The following is a 20559-nucleotide window of genomic DNA, read 5'->3' as shown; positions in this document are numbered from 1 at the left end:
TCCAGGATTTCTCAAAAAAAAAATACATATATATATGTATACACACACACACACACACACACACACAAATATAAATTTGCTGGTGACTCCACTTATTTATTAGTTTATTTTTTAAGCAAAAAATGCACTAAATGCAAATTATATATAAAGTTACATTTTGGCATTACCATTTTGAGCAAAGACAATTTTCTGCACATAAGAGTTTTTACTCAGAGAATATCACATAGAACAAATTTGAATTGCAGGCCATATTTGCTTTGTGAACATGCACCAAGTGTGGGGGGTACAAAGGGAACATTTTCTAGAGCCCTTGAGTCAAGGCTCCAGGGTACAGCTGCACCATTTTCATGCATTTCAAAGCGCTCAGGTGTTTGGCCTTTATTTTGTCCTTAAGGCGTTTTTCTGTGTTATATCTTTAAGTGTAATTTAAGTGAAAGGTAATTATGAGCCCCAAGATTAAAAACTTGGTTTAGAAAGTGGTTCAAAAGAATATAACTTTCAGAAAACGCTTCTTTCCTATCCATTTTCGTATCAACCATCACCTACTGTTACCATCTAATATCAAGTCACTCCATTGAGGTGAATGACAAACTTTTGCAGCATTATATTTTATGTTCAAATTGTATTTATTGTTATTCAAGTTGCCAGGTTGGTATTAATTAGACAAACTTGCTCTCATTGTTCTATTAAAGCAATTCAGCAAGAGATAGGTGCATGTGGCAGATACATGAATCTGGTTACAAGCTCCTCACAGAATTTTCTAATGAAAATTCAAGCTCGAGAACCACTGCCTTAGAGAATCATAGGGGAACATTTATTCCAGGCAGTCTCTTTTCCATCACATTCCCTGTCCTTTCCCTTTCAACTGCTGGTGTTTGCAAAGGGAAGGCAAACTAATATTATTTTCATGAGCATATTATAATTTTGATGGAAAAACTGAGATCATTTTAAAATCACATAGTCCAACTAAAATGGATTTTTCTCAATTACTCGCTTACTCCCTTTCAATAAAACACTTGATTCCAAGTAGACTGCAAGTTGGACAATTTCCGGATACTCAGATGGAGTACATTCATCGAAGGCATTCATAAATGGTTGTCAAATTTTGACAAACCTAGATTGGAGAAAGAAGAAAAGAAATGCATAATTCATCCCTATGCCCAGGAAATGCAGTATGTAATCACTGCATACCCCTGTGTGCATATATATGCGCACAACCACACTCATACCCACAACTGGCCTAAGTAATCACAACTAGGAAGAGTGCAGCCTCAACTAAGGGTACTTTTTGTTTTTGCTTTTATCCCAGCAGTTCTTAGTGCTCTCCTTTTTTTCTGAAAGGCTATAGAGGTTTCGACCCCTCAGCCCAGCATGGTACTTAGCTAACTAACATTTCCTAAGGTTTCCTCTTCCCACCTGCCCTAATGGCATTTTTCTGGATTAAACGCACTTTAAGTGAAAGGCAATCATGAGCCTCAAGAAGATTAAAAACTTAGTAAAGAAAAGGCTCAAAAGAATACAACTTCCAGAAAAAGGCTCTCTCCTGCCCAGTAGAACAGTCTGTAGGGTAACAGGTGGATTTTCCCCATATTTTTATTCCTTAAAGTTTATTCATTCATTCATTACATATACAAACATACATTCCTTCATCTAAGAGAGAACAGATGTTGCCCATTTTGTTACTATGAAATCATAAGTGTGCAAAGCGTGTACCGCTGATGCTAACACATCATTACTAACACGAGATACCCGTGCTGACCTTCATTTGCAAGGGACATTCAGGCCAATGGTGGACAAGATAGATAGTCCCTGTCCTCACAGACTTTAAATTTAATGAGGGAAACAGTTGCCTAAGAATTTCATTATGTTATGAAAAGGGATATGATCTGAGAAGTGTGAGGTGCTAAACAGGCACCTAATCTAATCTAACTTGCACAGTGCAAGATCGGTGTGTGTGTTGGGGGGAGGGTGCTGCATTAATATTTGCTGAACTGAATTCAGTGCTTGCCTTCCACTTCCTTAGATTCTCATCATTGATTGTTAGAGGAAGCCTATGAGTCATTCTTGACTCTCGATATTAATAACCATGTCTTTGGTTTATTAGTTTCTCAGTATGTTTACATAAGAAGGAGAGGGTTGCAAAGTCTTTAATATACACACAGAGCTCGGGCTTTTAAGGAAGTACTTCAAGAAATGATGCAGTAAAACATAGTTAATGACTATGTATGGAGTACGTACTATTTTCAAGGCTTTGGTGGTAGATACAAAAATGAAGTCAATAGTCCTTGTTTTCACAGGTCTTAAATGCAAATGTGTGTGTATATGAGATTGGTGGACAGGAAACAGGAGAAATGGAGTTGGGAACAAGAGAAGAACAAGTCAAAGTATGTACACAAGTAATCAAAGAAGGAATCTCATTCCTTCTTCGAATGAGTCAGAAGATAAGAGCATTTGTTCAGGATAGAAATATTGTCCTAATGTAATTTCTTTTAGGAGAAAACAAACAATGAGCCCAGAACAATGGGAAGTTCTGAGAAAACAGCAGGTGATATAACCCCTGCAGGATGGATGTTGGCTCTTCCAGGAGGCCCTCCCTGAACATACTCCCCACTCCTCTGAGTCTGGTAAACCGACCTCCTGTGCTCCCCCTGGCTCCTGTACTAACCTGATATTTGCACTTAACCATATTAAAAAGCAACTTTACCTTGCCCCTTACATGTCCTTTACTCTAATGAGATGATGAAATCTCAAGGCCAGCCACATGCTAGGGCATTGACACTCTGGCACCTAGTGACTGTGTCTAACCCATGGTAGACACTTCATTAACAGCAGTTGAGCTGAACTGGGTACCCCATACCATATAGAACATATCATAAATTCTCAATAAAGGTTTGGTAACTTAGGTGGTGCCACTTTAGAAATCAATAATTGTTTTAAACAGAAGTCATTAATTCCTTTTTCTTTCTTCTTTTTCTTTTTCTTTTTAAGACAAATTCTCTCTCTGTAGCCCAAGCTGAAGTGCAGTGGCATGGGCACAATCACGGCTCACTGCAGCCTCAACCTCCTAGGCTCCAGCAATCCCTCCACCTTAGTCTTCCCAGTAGCTGGGATTACAGGTGCACATCACCACACCCAGTTAATTTTGTTTATGTTTTGTAGCTCTCACTATGTTGTTCAAGCTGGCCTAAAACTCCCGGACTCAAGGAAGTCTCCTGCCTCAGCTTCCCAAAGTGTTGAGATTATAGGTGTGAGCCACCACACCCAGCCTGTCATTAATTTCAAGGGCTAAATTACAAGGATTTCTTGAGTTACCCAAAGATTCAATTTTCTAAATATCAGGTTGAATAAAACTTAGCTATATGTGCACCCCCAGAAACCTGAAATATCTAGAAATTGTGGGAAGCATCACTCAAAATGTCAGTAAATCAATATTGCCTAGAATCCTAACCAAAATAAATTTTTACTAAACCCCATTGTGATTTCAGAATTAACTCAGATTTTGTAAGAGCACCATGGTGAATTACAGACCCCGGTCTCCAAGCCATGTGAGTTTGCCTCTGGCAGCCATATTGAAGTGAAGGTAATTAACACAGTTCATCTTGCAATAGGATGGTGCTTTCCAGACTGTTTGAAATTCTATGGGCATCCCACCCAGACCCCAGTAACCCTTTGAAATATGCTGAACCATGGCAGTTAACACACAAGGGGATCATTAAATGAATAAGAGAAGGCACAGAAATCACAGTTTGTAACTGAGATCATTTCATGGGCAGTTTGCCAGCTATTTGGGAAAGTCTAACACAAAGGTTTCTTAATATGAGGTATTTATAAAGTGTAGTGCTATGAATCTACAAAATCTCTTTAAAAATTATTTTAAAGGACATTGCCTTTCAAATTATTTTCTAAGTCTTGTGCTTAAAAATTATTTTGATGTAAAAATTTAGGAGGCAGGATGATAATACTATTAAATTTTAGCAGTAACAGAAAGTAGTCTTCAGGACAAATGATCACAACGTTTTCTATACACAGTCACTGGCATCTACTATGCAGCAGAAACCATTCTCGGATATCAAATTATAGTCACCTTTGTCCAGACAATAATGATAACACAGGCAACACTTACCGAGCACAGGCAGTGGTTTTGAAATAGCTGGCAAGGCTGAGAAACAATGATTTCACATCTTGAGCGAAAAAGAGAAAATATTTTAAAATCATTTTAAAGTGACCAAAATTGGAATGAAATACAGGCATCATCGCAGTAATCTGGGAAACAGTTACTTACAAGCTATAGTTATCATCAATGAACACGTGAAGACACTGGCTAATATTTCTCCCATAAACCATCTGAAACAACAAGATTGCTCTGATTTAGCATACTAATTGCGCATTTCCAACCTATGTGATTTTCCTAGACTTACTATAGACTTAGGATTTCAAGGTTTACTATAAAAACTACAGTAATAAAGATAGTATTGGAAAATGGACAGACATACAGATCAATGAAAGAGCATAGACAGCCCAGAAGTAGACGCATGCAGCTAGAGTAAACTAATTTTAATTGAGATGCAGAAGCAATTCAAAGGGAACATACCATCTTTTCAACCAATGGTGTTGAAACAATTGGATATTTACATGCAAAAAATGAACCTCCACATATATAACACACTTTACACAAAATTTAACTCGAAATGAGTCATCGACCAAAAATGTAGACTGTAAAAGTGTAAAACTTCTAGAGAAAACATAGGGGAAAATCAATATGACCTTGTATTTGGCAACGAGTTTTAAAATACAATACCAAATGCACAATCCATGAAAGAAAAGAAATGAATAATTGGACTTTATCAAAATGTAAAACTTTTGCACTGTGAAAGACACTTTTAAGAGAATGAAAAGACAAGGTACAGTCTGTGAGAAAATATTTGCAAATTATGTATCTGATCAAGGACTTCTATCCATAGTATATAAAGAACTCTTAAAATTAAAAAAGAAAATAAGCAACCCACTTGAAAAAATGAGCAAAATATCTGACCAGGCACTTCATCAAAGAATATATACAAATGGTAAATAAGTATAAAAACAGATGTTCAACATTGTTCATCATTAGAGTAATGCAAATTAAAACAGTAAGATACCACTGCATGCCTAGTAGAATGGCTAAAACCCAAACAACTGGCAACACAAAATGCTAGGGAGGATGCAGAGCAACAGAAACTCTCATTCATTGCCGTTAAGAATGAAAAGGGTGCAAACACTTGGAAGATGGTTTGGCTCTTGCTTACAAAGTTAAACGTAGACTTACCATAAAACCCAACTGCTGCACTTGGTATTAATTCAACTGAGTTGAACTCTGTGTCTATATACAAATCTGCATGTGATTCTTTGTAGAAGCTTTATTTAAAATTGTCAAAAACCAGAAGCAACCAAGACACCTTTCAACAGGCAAATGTATAAATAAACTTTATACATCCATACAACGGAATATGATTCAGCAACAAAAAGGAATGAGCTAATTGTAGATTAGCATATTTGTTATTGCTGTGGGTTAGTATATTTTCTTACAGAGGTGAACAGTTTTCTATATTAATCATATACAAGCAAAATATTCCATGGCAGAAATAATTTGTTCTGAAAAATTAAGAAATTAAGGGAAGACAGAAATGGTGGGAAAACTGAAGTCCCATAAGTGATGGTAGCAGCAGCAGCCTATCTGTGGCTGCTGCAAAGACGCCAGCTGCATGAGGGGAGGCGTGGCCAGGGTTGTGTGCTTCACAGAGCCTGAGGGAGCCTGGAACAGGAGGGAGCCCAGAACAGGAGGGAGCCCCGTCCTCCTAGGTGCAGCTGCAGCCGCCCAGTCACTGCTCTGAACCCAGGTATCCCTGCACTCTTGGGGGCTTTGGAAGCCCCCTGCCCCTGCAGGCTTGGAAGCGCCTGCTCCTGCCCCTGGCCTCTCCCTGCTCGCGTTGCCTGCTCTGACTTCAGAGCAAAGTTGTGGCTAGGCCCGGATGCTATTACAACCTAGCAGTGACCAGACCCCACACTTATTTTTCACGCAGCCCTCACCACTTCACACCTTGCTTGTAAAGGCTCAATATATATCTGAAAAAGAGTCATGGCAGTGAAGAGATGGAGATCTAGATCACCCACACCTGTATATTCCATAGCATATTTTGTCTGTAAAAAAGGTATTCAGACCAGTCAGACCTAACAGTCCCTTTTAAAAACAAACATTTCATTTAATAACAGTAATGCCTCTTCTTATCCTGAAATAAAGTTCATAAGTAATATAACCCATCTACATAAGTAATCTAGAGATGATTTAAATTATATGGGAGGATATACATAGGGTATTTGCAAATACTACATCATCTTATATAAGGGGCTTCAGTATTCAAGGATTTTGGTATCTGAGGGAAGCTCTAGAATCAAACCCTCTTATGTATTAAGGGACAGCTGTATTCAATGCTTGGACTTTCCAGTTATGAATAATTTATATCTTGAAAGATACGAATTATCCTGTCTCTTTCTGTCTCTCTGTCTTTCCCACCCCATTCTCTAACTTTATTACTACATCTATCTCTATTGCACTTCACAACTGCACATTGTTCTGTGGTGTGGACAAATTTAATTTATTTATTCAGTCCTCTATTTATGGACATTTGGGTTGTTTCTATTTTCTGCTATTACCAAAATGATGTGCAAGGGACCCAAAATAGCTAAAACAATCTTGAGGAAGGAAAACAAAGTTGGAAGACTCATGCTTTTCCACTTCAAAACTTACTACACTGCATGCAAAAGAATGAAGTTGAAGCATTACTTTATGCCATATACAAAGATTAACTCAAAATGAATTAAAAATCTAAATGTAAGAGCTAAAACTATCAAACACAACACAAGATAGGTGGGAAACTTCATGACAGTGGATCTGGCAATGATTTATTGACTGTGACACCAAAAGCGGAGGCCACAAAAAAGAAAAAAAAAATTGAGAAATTGGGCTACATCAAAATTTAAAACTTCTGCACATCAAAGAATACATTCGATAGAGTGAAAAGGCAATCCACAGAACAGTAAAAATATTTGCAAATCACATATCTGAGAAGGGGTTAATATGCAGAAAATATAAAGAATTATTTTAACTTAACAATAAAAAGCAAACAGCCTGGTTTAAAAAGTGTCAGAGTACTTGAACAGACATTTCTGTATAACAGATACACAAACAAACATCAAATAAGTGCATGGAAAGATGGTCAACATCATTATCCATCAGGCAAATGCAAATCAAAACCACAGTGAGGTATCACACCACATCCACCAGGATGGCTCTAGTCAAAAAGACAGACAATAGCAACCGTTCAGGATGAGGAAAATTTGGATTCCTCATACACTGATGGTGGGGGTGGGAGTGCAAGATGGTGAAGTCCTATTGGAAAACGTTTCAGCAGTTTCTAAAAATACTAAACATAGAGTTACTATATGCCCAGAAACTCAATTCCCAGATATTTAACCAAGAAAAATGAAAATGTATGTCCATACAAAACTTGTACACCAGTGTTCATAGCAAGATTATTCATAATGGCCAAACAGTGGGAAAAACTCAAATGCCCATCAACTGATGGAATCGATAAACAAAATGTGGTATATCTATGCAATGGAATGTTATTCTTCCATAAAAAAGAATGAAGTATGATACATGCTATGACATGGATGAACTCTGAAAACATTACGCTAAGTGAGTCAAACCAGACACAGAAGTCCACATATTGTATAACTCTATAGGAAATGTCCAGAATAGACAAATTCATAGAGACAGAAAGTACTTTAGTGGTTTCCAGGAAGTGGGAGAGGAAGGAATGGAGAGTAACTGCTAATGGGTACAGGGTTTCTTTCTTCAGTGATGAAATTGTTATAGAATTATAGTGGTGATGGTGTTACAATTTTGTAAATATACTAAAACCACTGAAAGTGCACTTAAAAATAATTTTTAAAAACTGCTTAAAAATGCAATGAATAGTATTTTACATATGTCATTTCACACAATAAATTATTTGAAAAGGTATGGCCAGGTCAAAGGAGACATGTAACTTTAAACTTGGTCGACATTATTGAATCTCCCTACCTGAGGATTGGGGATTTTTTTTTTTTTTTTCAAGATGGAGTCTTGCTCTGTCGCTCAGGCTGGAGTGCAGTGGCGTGATCTTGGCTCACTGCAAGCTCCACCTGCTGGGTTCACACCATTCTCCTGCCTCAGCCTCCGGAGTAGCTGGGATTACAGGCGCCCACCACCACGCCCGGCTAATATTTTGTATTTTTAGTAGAGACGGAGTTTCACCGTATTGGCCAGGATGGTCTCTATCTCCTGACCTTGTGATCCACCCACGTCAGTCTCCGAAAGTGCTGGGATTACAGGTGTGAGCCACGGCACCCGGCCCCCCTACCTGGGGATTTTAAGAATAAATTGTTTAAAAATTCACAGCAATGATGGAGCACGTCTGCTACTTCACAACTTCGCCAAAATATGTGACCAAGCATTTGAATTTTTGCCAATAGGATGGGTGATGATGTCACTGGGTAGATTTATTTTAAAAAAGAATAATATTTTTGTGGTTTTTATTTTCAAAATGTGAATCATTTGAAAGAGATTACAAATAAATACAAAAAAGAAAAGAAAATATCATCGGAAAAATCCCACCATACAGGAAAAGTTATTAATAAAATCTGGTGAATATCCTTTTGGAAATCCCTTTATATGCATTTTAAAACCGTTATTCTAAAATGAGCTCTAACATACATACAGCAAAGCCTATAAAGTATACAACTTGATTTTGATTTTTTAATATAAACACCTGTAATTGTTACACAGATCAAGATACAGAATATTTCCTGCACCCTATAAGGTTCCTTGGTTGTCCCTTTCAGTACATGCCCTTGGAATTCATCACTATTCTTACATCTATAATAATTGATTTGTCTTGCCTTTTCTTGAATTTTATATACACAGTTTGAGCATCTCTAATTAAAAAATTCAAAATCTGAAATGCCCCAAGTTTGAAACTTTTTGAGTGCCTACATGATGCCACAAGTGGAAACTTCCACACCTGACTTCATGCCACAGGTGCACAAAATTACTTAAAATATTGTGTAAAGTTACCTTTAGGCTGTGTGTATATGAAACATAAGTGAATTTTGTTTAGATTTGAGTCTCATCCTCAAGGTATCTCATCATGTATATGCAAATATTCCCAACTGTAAAAAAAAAAAAAAGTCCAAAATCCAAAACTCTTCTGGTCCCAAGCATTTTGTATGAGGCATACTCAACCTGTATGTGCAAACATGTTGACTTTCCTGTCTGTCATGTGTCACTTACATATCTATGAGAAATATCCGGCCAGGCGCGGTGGCTCACGCCTATAATCCCAGCACTTTGGGAGGCCGAGGCAGGCAGATCACAAGGTCAGGAGATCAAGACCATCCTGGCTAACACAGTGAAACCCCGTCTCTACTAAAAATACAAAAAGTTAGCCGGGCGTGGTGGCGGGTGCCTGTAGTCCCAGTTACTCGGGAGGCTGAGGCAGGAGAATGGCATAAACCCGGGAAGTGGAGCTTGCAGTGAGCTGAGATCCGGCCACTGCACTGCAGCTTGGGTGACAGAGTGAGACTCCGAGTCAAAAAAAAAAAAAAAAAAAAGAGACACCTCCACGCTCTTGCCCACATCTATACATTTTTAGTCAATTTTTAATTCAAATAAACATTATTAGAATAATTTTAGATATGCAGAGAAATCAGAAAATTAGGACAGAGGGTTCTCATGTGGTCCCCAGTCAGCTTTCTCTATTATTATTACTGTGGTATGTTTGTCGCAATGAAGGAACATGGTAATGTACCAATACTGGTACATTAGTACAACAAGAGTTTTGGAAAGTCCTGCTCAGATAATGTGTTGAATGTCCCTTAATTTATTTTATTTTAATTAATTAATTTATTTATTCTGCTATTTTTCTTTTGGTAGACTGGGATTTGGAAGACCACAGAGGTAAAGCGCCATTCTCACCACATCTATCAAGGGGACATGCAATCAGTATAACTTATCCCTGTTGATGCTGACTTGTTCACTTGCAGCAGTGTTTGTCCAGTTTCTCCACTGAAGAGTTACCTTTCTTACCCACTTCCTTACTCTACTTCCTGGAAGACGTGTCTAAATGCAGCCCTCCCTCAAAAGATTAAGAGTTAAGCTCCACCTCTTAAGGCAGGAGTATCCACAAACATAAACCTAACGAACATTTAATTCACAGTCCTGTGAAAGGAAAGAAAGGGCTCTGAGATCAACTTGGAGGTTTGGAAAACACTAAGTGAAATAAAGCCAGACGTGTTCCCTCACCACATTATTTCACTGATTATTATACTAATGCACATCATGGTTCTCCAACTTGGGATACAGAACGCAGAATTTTGCAAATTTATTTTTAACCACAGGAGCACCCCCCACACTCCACTTTTGTTCTGTTGGTCCCATTGTGATCTAAAAATATTTTGCAAACCTCATAATTATCTGGGAAGCTTATTTTAAAATACCAATTCTCAGTAAATCTAAATTAGAATCTCAAGGGATGGGATCCAGGACTTTGTATTTTGAAAAGCGGCTCCTCCAAGTGATGCTGCTGTATTTGACCCTCAAAATGTGGGACTCGAGAGCAGGCAGCCCTTGCTGGCCAGAGTTCAAGAACCATAAAGACCCCTGGACTGTTGTATTCACCTTTGTTTCATTGATTCCAACAAATATTGAAGAACACCTGGCACTGAGGATGCTGAAATGAGGGAGACACACAATGTGTCTGCTCTCAGGCAGCTCATATTCTTCTAGGGAGAGGCAGATCCCATTGAAACTTCAACAGATAATCATGTCACAGTCAGGGGGTAATAAGTGCTTGAAAGAAAAGTAAAGCAAGGTGCATGTGACAAAGAGTGGCATGCTATTTATACAGGATTTTCAGGGAAGATATCTCTGTTGATGTGACATTTGAACAGATTTTGTAAAGAAGTAAGTTCACATGTAACGAGGCTATCTGGAGGGTTGTAAGAGGCAGAGTGAACAGCAAGTACAAAGGCCCTGAGGCAGGAGTGGGCCAAGGAACTCGATCACTACCCTGGAGACTTGGATGGGGAAAGAAAAAGAAGGCAGAGGAAGAACGTACAGGCCAGAGAGTAGAGAACAAACATACCTTGAGACATAAAGAGACAATTTATGTGGGGATATGCAAATACAATGGGAAGGGTGGAGTCTCTGCAGGGACCCTAAGTCCCATAGCGGGAACTTCAAGTGCCTTTGAACTCCAGGAGCCACTTTTTTTTTTTAACAAAAAGCAATACATGGTAAAATACAATTTTAAGCAAGGTACACTAGGTTTTGTATGCTTTCTAGGTTTTTATTTATTCATTTATTTATTGAGGCAGAGTTTTGCTCTTGTTGCCAAGGCCAGAGCGCAATGGTGGGATCTCGGCTCACTGCAACCTCTGCCTCCCGGGTTCAACCAAGTCTCCTGCCTCAGCCTCCCGAGTAGCTGGGATTACAGGTGCCCCCCCACCAGGCCCAGTTCGTTTCATATTTTTAATTTGCACCATGTTAGTCAGGCTGGTCTCGAACAGCTGACCTCAAGTGATCCTCCCACCTTGGCCTCCCAAAGTCCTGGGATTACAGGCATGAGCCACTGTGCCTTGCCTACTTTCTAGGTTTTGCATGCTTTGTGAGAGGATGGAGGTGGGCAATGAGAGATAAAGGGAAACTTATCATGGACAGACAAATGAACAAATCTTAACAACAAAGCTACCTAAAATGTTTTGTGGAATAGGGCAAGGAAATCATCAATCAGTTACAGCTTCACTATTTATGAAATACCACTGCATGAACATAAAATCTGAATTACCTTGCACATGCAGAAATGATTAAGCACACGGCAAGCAGGATGGTCTGAAAGAAGACGTCTTGCAACAAACTGGTTTCTAATAGGAAGAAAAAAATAAATAAATTAGAAATCATTGCTGATTCAATCATCTTGGAACAAAAAATCATCTCAAACTTCCCTTCTACCCACCAAAAAAAAAAAAAAAAAAAAAAAAAAGTTTTGGAACGTGTGTCAGTTCAAGCAATGCGTCATAAATAACAAGATAAAATTACCTACTGTTATACAGGGCTGTCATTAGAAAATTTCAGCAACTAATTACTTTCTTCAATCACTATAAACTAAAAGACTATGCTATTTACACAGTTTAGGGCTGCCTTTTGATCTAACGTTGGGGAAAGGCTTTGTAGAGTTTACGATAATGTAAGAAATCTAACTCTGTGACTGTGATAATAATAATGTCTAAAATCTGTAAAGTGTCTTATAATTCACAAAGAGCTTTTATACGTTAGTTCACTTAAACAGCACAACAACCCTGTGAGGTGCATGCCATTATCTTAGTTCTGCAAAGAGAAGAATAAGACTAAGAGAAATGATGAACTCGTCCAAGGTCACACAGCTATGAGGTGTCACAGCCAAGATTTAAAAACCACATCTAGACAGAGCATAACATTTTGTCTGAAGCAGGCAGGGAAAGACAATTGCGACTTCACATACCGGAAGTCTCTAAAGACCAAAAATGAGAACATATATTATGAAATATTTGTCTTTGCAAAACTCTTTGCAATCAGTACAATATTTCAGTACTGCCAAGCCACAGTAGAAACTACAAGTCATCCAACAATTATAAGAATAAGAGTGAACCTCAGTATTATTGTAATCACCTTAAAGAAATTAAAGCTGGTTTAAGGATTACCACATAAAAGACCTAAAGGAGAATATAAACAGACCTCAACTTAATTTTTGCCAAATGCTTCAAAAGCTCGATTTTGCAACAGTTGTTTAAAACTTGGAATGACTTTATGTTATGAATGCATTTATTTTTGCTATTTATGCCATGAATGAGGATTGAGTCAGCTAACAAAACCTACTTAGCCCATAATGCGGGTGGAATGCTGAAGATTGGCAATTCAAAATATCACAGTAGTAAATTATGTCACTGCAAATGTACAGTCGTTCATGTATATTGTGAATTCAGTTATTGTGGGTTCAATTGAATACTCAACCATCCTTCTAAAGTGTGTTTCTATTCTTAGCCTACCCTGATTTCATGTGGAATTTGGAAAACATTTCCTCAGAAACAAATCCAGCTTGAAAAACTGCAAAGTTCACCAGACTTGGATACTGAAGGATGAATGGGTTTAAATTTGAGATCTACAAAGATATGAGTTGTGTGATTTGGGACGAATTATTCATGAATTCCTTCCTTAAGTGGCCATTTACTGAATACCTCTTTCAGCTCAGCTCAGGTGTAACCTCCTTCAGGAAGCCTACCTTGATTCTACTAGCTCTTCCTTAGCCCTTAGCTGCTCCCTCTCTGTGCTCCCATTATACCTTGTTCATATCTTCGCTAACTCTCTTTCACATTGAATTAAAAATTCTGTAATATTTCTCAATATTCCCCCACTAGACTGCAAGCTCACTGAGACAACAGTCAGCATCGATTTCCTGTTCCCTGGGGACAGTGCCCATATTTTCCTTGAGGAATCACCTTTCCCCCTCTGTTGGTACACGATTCAGTGAAGTGACTGGTTTTTTCTCTTTCCTCCTAGCATTTGATTCTTTTCAAGCTTTTTAGAGTTTCACATACTTATCAACAAAGTTTTGTTCATGTGAAACAGGCCCTTCCAGAACCAATGAAATTCAATTATTGGCCTCTTGTCATTAGTCCAGACAGATGTAATCTCTTTCTGCTGAACTGGAAACTAGAAAGGTATAGGCACAGAGCCACCAGGATCCACCATGGACAGAGGGTCTTTTTTGTTTTGTTTTGTTTTCTTTTCTTTTTTTTTTTTGACAGGGTCTCACTCTATTGCCCAGGCTGCAGTACAGTGCATGATCTTGGCTCACTGCAGCCTTGACCTCTTAGGCTCAGGTGTTTCTCCCACCTCAGCCTCCCAGGTAGCTGGGACTTCAGGCATGCACCCCTATGCCCAGATAATTTTTTGTAGAAATGGGGTCTCACCATGTTGCCCAGGCTGGTCTCCAACTCCTGGGCTCATACGATCCTATCACCTCAGCATCCTGAGTAGCTGGGACTACAGGCATGAGCCACCATGACTGGCTAATTTCTGTATTTTTTGGAGAGACGAAGTCTCACTATGTCACCCAGGCTAGCCTGGTACAACCTTTCAAAGAGTAACACAGACATAGAAGAGAAGAGAAAACAAAAAACAGAGAATGACAGGATCCTGCACTGTAAGCCTGAGATTTTCATTAAGATGAGCCAATAAATTACTTTGAGTTGGGTTTCCATCCACTGGAACTCAAAAATCTTAGACTGATACAGATGATGTACCTGCCTATATCTTTAGCACCTGAAAGAGAACATACATGCAAAACCTACATGTGAAGGGCTTAATGGAAGATAGAGATCTTGTCCACCCAGGACTTCATAGCCTAGTGAGAAAGAGGAAAATAAACAGTTTCTATAGAGATATATAGAGTGCTAGGGAATCAAGGGGAAGTAAAGTGCTACCTCCACCAGGCAGAAGCAGGCAGAGAAGGTGCATAGAGGTGGTCTCATTTAATTGGAGACTTGAGGAAGAGTAGAGGGCCACCCAGGTATAGCAGGTGGGAGAGAGATTCCAGACACAGCAAAGAGCTTATATTTGTTCTTACAAAACCCTTGGCAAAGGGTACAAAGGTTAACTTTATCTGTCTGAACCTGAATATTCTTGTATGTAAAATGGAGGTAGCACACTTACTACTTGGTCCACCAGTAAAGAAGCATTATGAGTCGAGGACACACCACTGCATTCCAGCCTGGGTGACAGAGTGAGACTCCATGCCTATGTGGGCATTTTGGAATTCACAGATGACTATGACCTAGTGCTCATCTTTAAGGATCTCACAGAGGCAAACATGCAGTAACAGTGCAAATAATGGGCATGAGAAAGAGAAGTCCTGGGAGCTAGGGGAGCACCAAGTATGGTGAGCTCCCTGGAGGAGGTGGCTATCGAGCCTTCTTAGGTGTTGATAACCTGTCATTCCAAACCTGGAAAGGGAACTAGAAAAAAAAAACAAAAAACAAAACCAAAAAACCCTTGAACATTTATCTAGTAGCTGCACTGGGAACAAAATGTACAAAGCATACTGATCTTCAGAACCAGAAGAGTGATGGCCAGTGAAGTGAATATTTATGATTTTGTGGAAGCAAATAAAGAGAAAATATTTTTCCGATTTAACTTCAATTTTATGTAACAATAACTTCACATTTACTGAGTATTCAGTAGACATGACACAGTATGCTAAGTACTTTACAAGAGTTATTTTAGTCACAAGAAGGTATGAATTATGATCATCTCCATGTAGATATAAAAATGTTAAGTTTGTGGCTCATGCCTGTAATCCCAGCACTTTGGGAGGCAGAGGCGGGCAGATCATGAGGTCAGGAAATCGAGACCATTCTGGTTAACACAGTGAAACCCCGTCTCTACTAAAAATACAATAAACTAGCCAGGCATGGTGGTGGGCACCTGTAGTCCCAGCTACTTGGGAGGCAGGAGAATGGTGTGAACCTGGGAGGCGGAGCTTGCAGTGAGTGGAGATCGCACCACTGCACTCCAGCCTGGGCAACAGAGTGAGACTTGTCTCAAAAAAAAAAAAAAGTTAAGTTTGAGAGGGTTTGGTAAACTTCTTCTGAGTTATAGCTAACGAGTAGGGAGCTGGGCTTTTAATCTCAGCAAGCCAATGAAAGAGTGAGCTCTTTCACCTTGGTGCAGCACTATGTCCAAACATGCTTAATCTGACATTAACAAACCAGAAATTAAAGGGCATGCTTGTTGAATTTATTACAGCTTTACTCCCGCAAGAAAATACTAAGGGATGTTCTTTTTGTTCTTTCTTCCTCTTCCTCCTCTTCCTCCTCTTCCTCCTCCTCCTCTTCCTCTTCCTCCTCTTCTTCTTTTTTTTTTTTTGATGGAGTCTCACTCCGTCACCCAGGCTGGAATGCAGTGGTGTGATCTCAAGTGATCTTGACTCACTGCAACCTCCACCTCCCAGGTTCAAGTGACTCTCCCTGTCTCAGCCTCCAGAGTAGCTGGGATTACAGGCATACACCACCACACCCGGCTAATTTTTGTATTTTAATAGAGATGAGATTTCATCATGTTGGCCAGGCTGGTCTCGAACTCCTGATCTCAGGTGATCCACCTGCCTCGGCCTCCCAAAATACTGAGATTACAGGTGTGAGTCACCGGGCCCAGCCTCTTTTTTCTTCTTATGTAGTATGTCCAATACACAGCTAAGAATTAAAATAGCAAACATCTGTGTATCTTCCACTTTGCTTTACTGAGGCCTAACATTTTACAAAATATTCTTGGAATTTTTTTTTAAATAAAACACTGCAGATCCAGTGCTTTTGGTGCCTCTAACATGACACCCAAAGGCAGTCATTGCCTCTGAAAAGGGTAACCTGGGCTCTGGCAGAGGCCCTATGTCCTCCCTTCCTCACACAGGTTGGTACCAGCTCCTAAGTGCACATTAGTCATCTCCAAGTCATTCTCAGGCTCTGAAAGAAAGAATTCTTTGGGTGTGGATTTAAAACACCTGAACTCACCTGAATGATCCGAACTATTCTCCTGGAAACGTTCAGAAGCTGTCAACTGGGACTGAGGAGACAAACTGTGGGTGTTTCCTCCAGGAGGCTGAGATACGATGTGGCTGGAAGAGGAGGTGATTACAGATTCTGCATTCATCTTCCCCGACTCCCAGTCATCAGTCAGAGAACAGTGTAAACCATCTGCTGAAAAAGCAGAGGGGTTCAGTGTAAGTGTATGTGTGTGTGTTCGGTGACTGCTCAATGCACAGTTAGTTCCTAATAATCACAAAAATAGTAACATTGATACACTATTGCACTACCATGGTGGGATGGGAGAAGGATTTTTGGATAAGGTAGTGTATTCGTCTGTTTTCATGCTGCTGATAAAGACTTTCCTGAGATTGGGTAATTTACAAAGAAAAAGAGATTTAACGGACTCACAGTTCCACATGGCTGGGGAGGCCTCACAATCATGGTGGAAGGCAAGGAGGAGCAAAGTCACATCTTACATGGATGGTGGCAGGCAAAGAGAGAATAAGAGCCAAGTGAAAGAGAAACCCCTTATAAAACTGTCAGATCTCATGAGACTTATTCACTATCAGGAGAACAGCGTGAGAAAGACCCAACACCATGATTCAATTCCCTCCCACCAGATCCCTCTCACAACATGTGGGAATTGTGGGAGCTACAATTCAATATGAGATTTGGGTGAGGACACAGGCAAACCATATAAAATGGCATTTCAATTTGTCTTCATACTTGAAGGCTGAAGAGAAATATCTTCGGTGCAGAGATAAACAAAGGCCAGAGGCATCTTCAGTGATACTGAGGCTTGTATAGATGGATTTAAAGGAAGTGTAGTCAGTATATAAACCTCACATCTTTATAGGACCAAACTTTGCAGCAGTCAACTCCTTCTACTTCTGATTCATTTATTCATTCAACATTTATTGAATGTGACTATATATTAGAAATTGACCTAGCTGCTGGGATACAGTGGTGAATTAGAACAACATCTCTGTCCTTACATATTGCTGAGGGGCAGGGGAGAAAATATCTTGTGACAAGTGCCATGAAGGAAATTCTGCCTCTATAAAATACATTGAAATGCCTAGATAAAATATAGCAACCATCTGTTTAAACTTTTTTATTCAAAGAGGCTATTTCATACATACATAGCTTCAAGAACATGCACCCATTTTCTTCTATGATGATTCATACATAAATATATTTTACTGGCCCTAAACTTAGCCTGACATTCTCACAAAAAAGTCAAGTTTATTGCAAAAGCATGCATGCAACATTAAGTTTCAAACATGCTAAGATGACTCCTCATAACACTTGGTGTCTTCAGTGTGAGGTCACCAAGGAATGAATTTTAATCCTTGATTCTTAGTTTGAGTCAGAGATTAAGGGATCCAAAATGCTCTAAGCCAAAGCTTCCTTGGAAAGGATGAATGTGTTAAGAATGCCTTTCAACCACAGGGAAAGTTAAGCACCACACCTCTGATTCAACCACTGGACGTCTCCCATTTGGTTCACCTGGCATAAATGTACCTAGGAATTCTCTTGGTTCTGTCTTGAGTGGTCTGTGTCATAGTTCAGGGTTTAACTTTACTCTTATGATCTTGGGTAAGAATTCGAGCCAGTTTAGAACTCATTGACTTGGAAGCAAAGCCACTCAGAAAGAGTAGCCAGAGTCCTGCTTTGGGATGTAGGTATTTTCTAAGCTGATATCTGAAAGGGACTGCACATGCCCAACACATGTTATTTTTCTTTAACTCTATAGCTGAGCTCAAAAGAAGGAAATATTCCCAAAGCCAAGCCAGGGAAACCTATAACTCTAAGCATGTGCTGTGAACAAAGCTTCCAAAAGGGGTGGGGGAGAGGGCCTTAGAAGTCATAGTAGTCAAAGGTCTATCAATTAACTGACACTAGGAACAGAAAAAAAGGCCTTGGTCTCAAGAGAGGCAGAAAATTAAAACCGAGTTTCTGTAGGGACTCAAAATGCTATTTCCTCAATGAAAGGATAGCTAGGAAAAAAAAAAAATCTGCCCACTGGTTCTAGGGGAAGGCATGAAAGCTTATCTCTTTTGGCCTACATAGTGGGTGGGAGGAAAACGTCTCCCTGAACACTTTATAAGTAAGTGGGTTTTTAGTTAATTTTTTTTTTTTTTTTTTTTTTTTGAGACGGAGTTTTGCTCTCGTTGTCCAGGCTGGAGTGCAATGGCACGATCTCAGCTCACGGCAACCTCCGCCTCCTGGGTTCAGGCGATTCTCCTGCCTCAGCCTCCCCAGTAGCTGGGATTATGGTCATGTGCCACCACACCCAACTAATTTTGTATTTTTAGTAGAGACGGGGTTTCTCCATGTTGGTCAGGGTGGTCTCGAACTCCCGACCTCAGGTGATCCACCCACCTCAGCCTTCCAAAGTGCTGGGATTACAGGCATGGGCCAACATGCCTGGGCTTGAGTTAAAATTTATACTAACCTGGGAAGTTAATATTTTAAAAAGTCTCAGGCTGGTACTAGCCCTGTGACATCTGCCAGAAGCCAACATAAAAGCTCTCTGTGGAAACACACTCTCAGCCCAAGCTGCACAGATTTCCCCAGATAAAGCCCAAAGGACATGAGCTCACAATCTAAAATTATAAATTACGCAGGGAGATAATCTCCCATGGGTAAGGAGAATAAATATGGTGCTTCAGAAAAAGATAATCCTGCAGTGGGAGATGATGGGAGTAGCCATGATATTACCATCTGGCTTTAAGCTTTGAGCAGGAGGCATGGTGTTTGGAGAAATTGTCCTAATTTATTTTACCTTGGGGAAACTGAAGACCTGTAAAATTTGTGTTTTTTGTTTTTTGTGTTTTTTTTTAAATACCCATAGTATATCCTTATTTTTGCTTCTTGTCTAAACAGGACAATTATTTCTATGGTCCATCTAAATTTTGATTTCATGACTAAGGGAAATATGCATATCTCCTGGGCAAATATTTGGTAAACTTATAAATTGTAGGACACTTAGATGGGAGGGAAACAAGGGAGAATAAGACACTGTCCCAAAAGAAGTTGAAATCTGGTGGGGGGCGGGGTGTTCATGTGTGCACGTGTGTGTGTTTGTGTGTGTGTGCATGTACACACGAGTCAACAGTGGGAGGTGATAAAGGAGGCATCACTTATGGACAGGGGAAACAGACTGTCATTTGCCAAAAAGAGATGAAATGTGGTTTTGTGGAAATTTCAAGGACTTTGACATCAGAAAGACTGGAACAAACATTCTAAGACTAGTAACAGGGCAATTTGCTTAATTTTTCTGACCCTGAGTTTCTTCACGTAAAATAGGACAGTAATATCTACTTTTTTACAGCTGTGATAAGTGAAGGAGAAAAGACAAAAATGTAAACATCCCAACATATGGTATAGATGGAGAGAATCGAAACTTCTATCACTAATAGACATTGTAATAGATATCGTCCCTAGTTACATGACCAAATGTGATAATCAACTTCATGGGGAGTGGGGGGTGGTAGAAGGGTACTGATGAGTCAGCAAAGGACGTTTCAAGGTAGAAGTGATTTTAAAGAATTTATCATTCAATAATAAAAGAAGCTTATTACTTGACCTTGGGTAAGGTAATTTTACTTTGAATTATATATACAGGAATTTGCTATACCATGAAGGGATTCCTAAACCTGCTCCAGACATTTCTAGGCACAGGGTTTATCCCATATGGCTGCTTAATTGCCCTGACTTTACCATAGGACACAGTCCTCTCTAGAGGAAACTGCCCCAGGAGAGGGAAGAGATTGTAATCTCTGCCCCCTGTCCCATCACAGAGCTGAACAGGCATAGCAAGAGGGCCTCTGGGAAAGACCAACTTGACCTGGTGGGGAATAG

The 20559-nt window shown here is 39.5% G+C and overlaps 1 protein-coding gene across 11 annotated transcripts in view; it reads right to left on the bottom strand.

Annotated features, from left to right (window-relative positions):
* Positions 1-20559, bottom strand: part of LOC105492827 (transmembrane protein 71) — a 52923-nt gene that overhangs the window by 4097 nt on the left and 28267 nt on the right. For 3 of the 11 annotated variants that reach the window (XM_011760087.3, XM_011760086.3, XM_071067812.1), the window contains 4 exons: positions 16678-16863; positions 11922-11997; positions 4283-4344; positions 4124-4181 (listed from right to left, as the gene is read on the bottom strand). In XM_011760087.3, coding sequence (XP_011758389.2) covers positions 4124-4181; positions 4283-4344; positions 11922-11997; positions 16678-16863 — 382 coding nt within the window. Of the gene's footprint in view, positions 1-70; positions 1115-4123; positions 4182-4282; positions 4345-8363; positions 8439-11921; positions 11998-16677; positions 16864-20559 lie in introns of those variants that run through there. The other 8 variants (XR_011606726.1, XR_011606727.1, XM_071067813.1 and 5 more) reach the window with 7 other exon arrangements.

Source organism: Macaca nemestrina, chromosome 8, assembly GCF_043159975.1.
Source record: "Macaca nemestrina isolate mMacNem1 chromosome 8, mMacNem.hap1, whole genome shotgun sequence".
Classification (NCBI taxonomy): domain Eukaryota; kingdom Metazoa; phylum Chordata; class Mammalia; order Primates; family Cercopithecidae; genus Macaca; species Macaca nemestrina.
The sequence above is the reverse complement of the archived record's forward strand: the minus strand, read 5'-3'. Positions and strand labels throughout refer to the sequence as shown.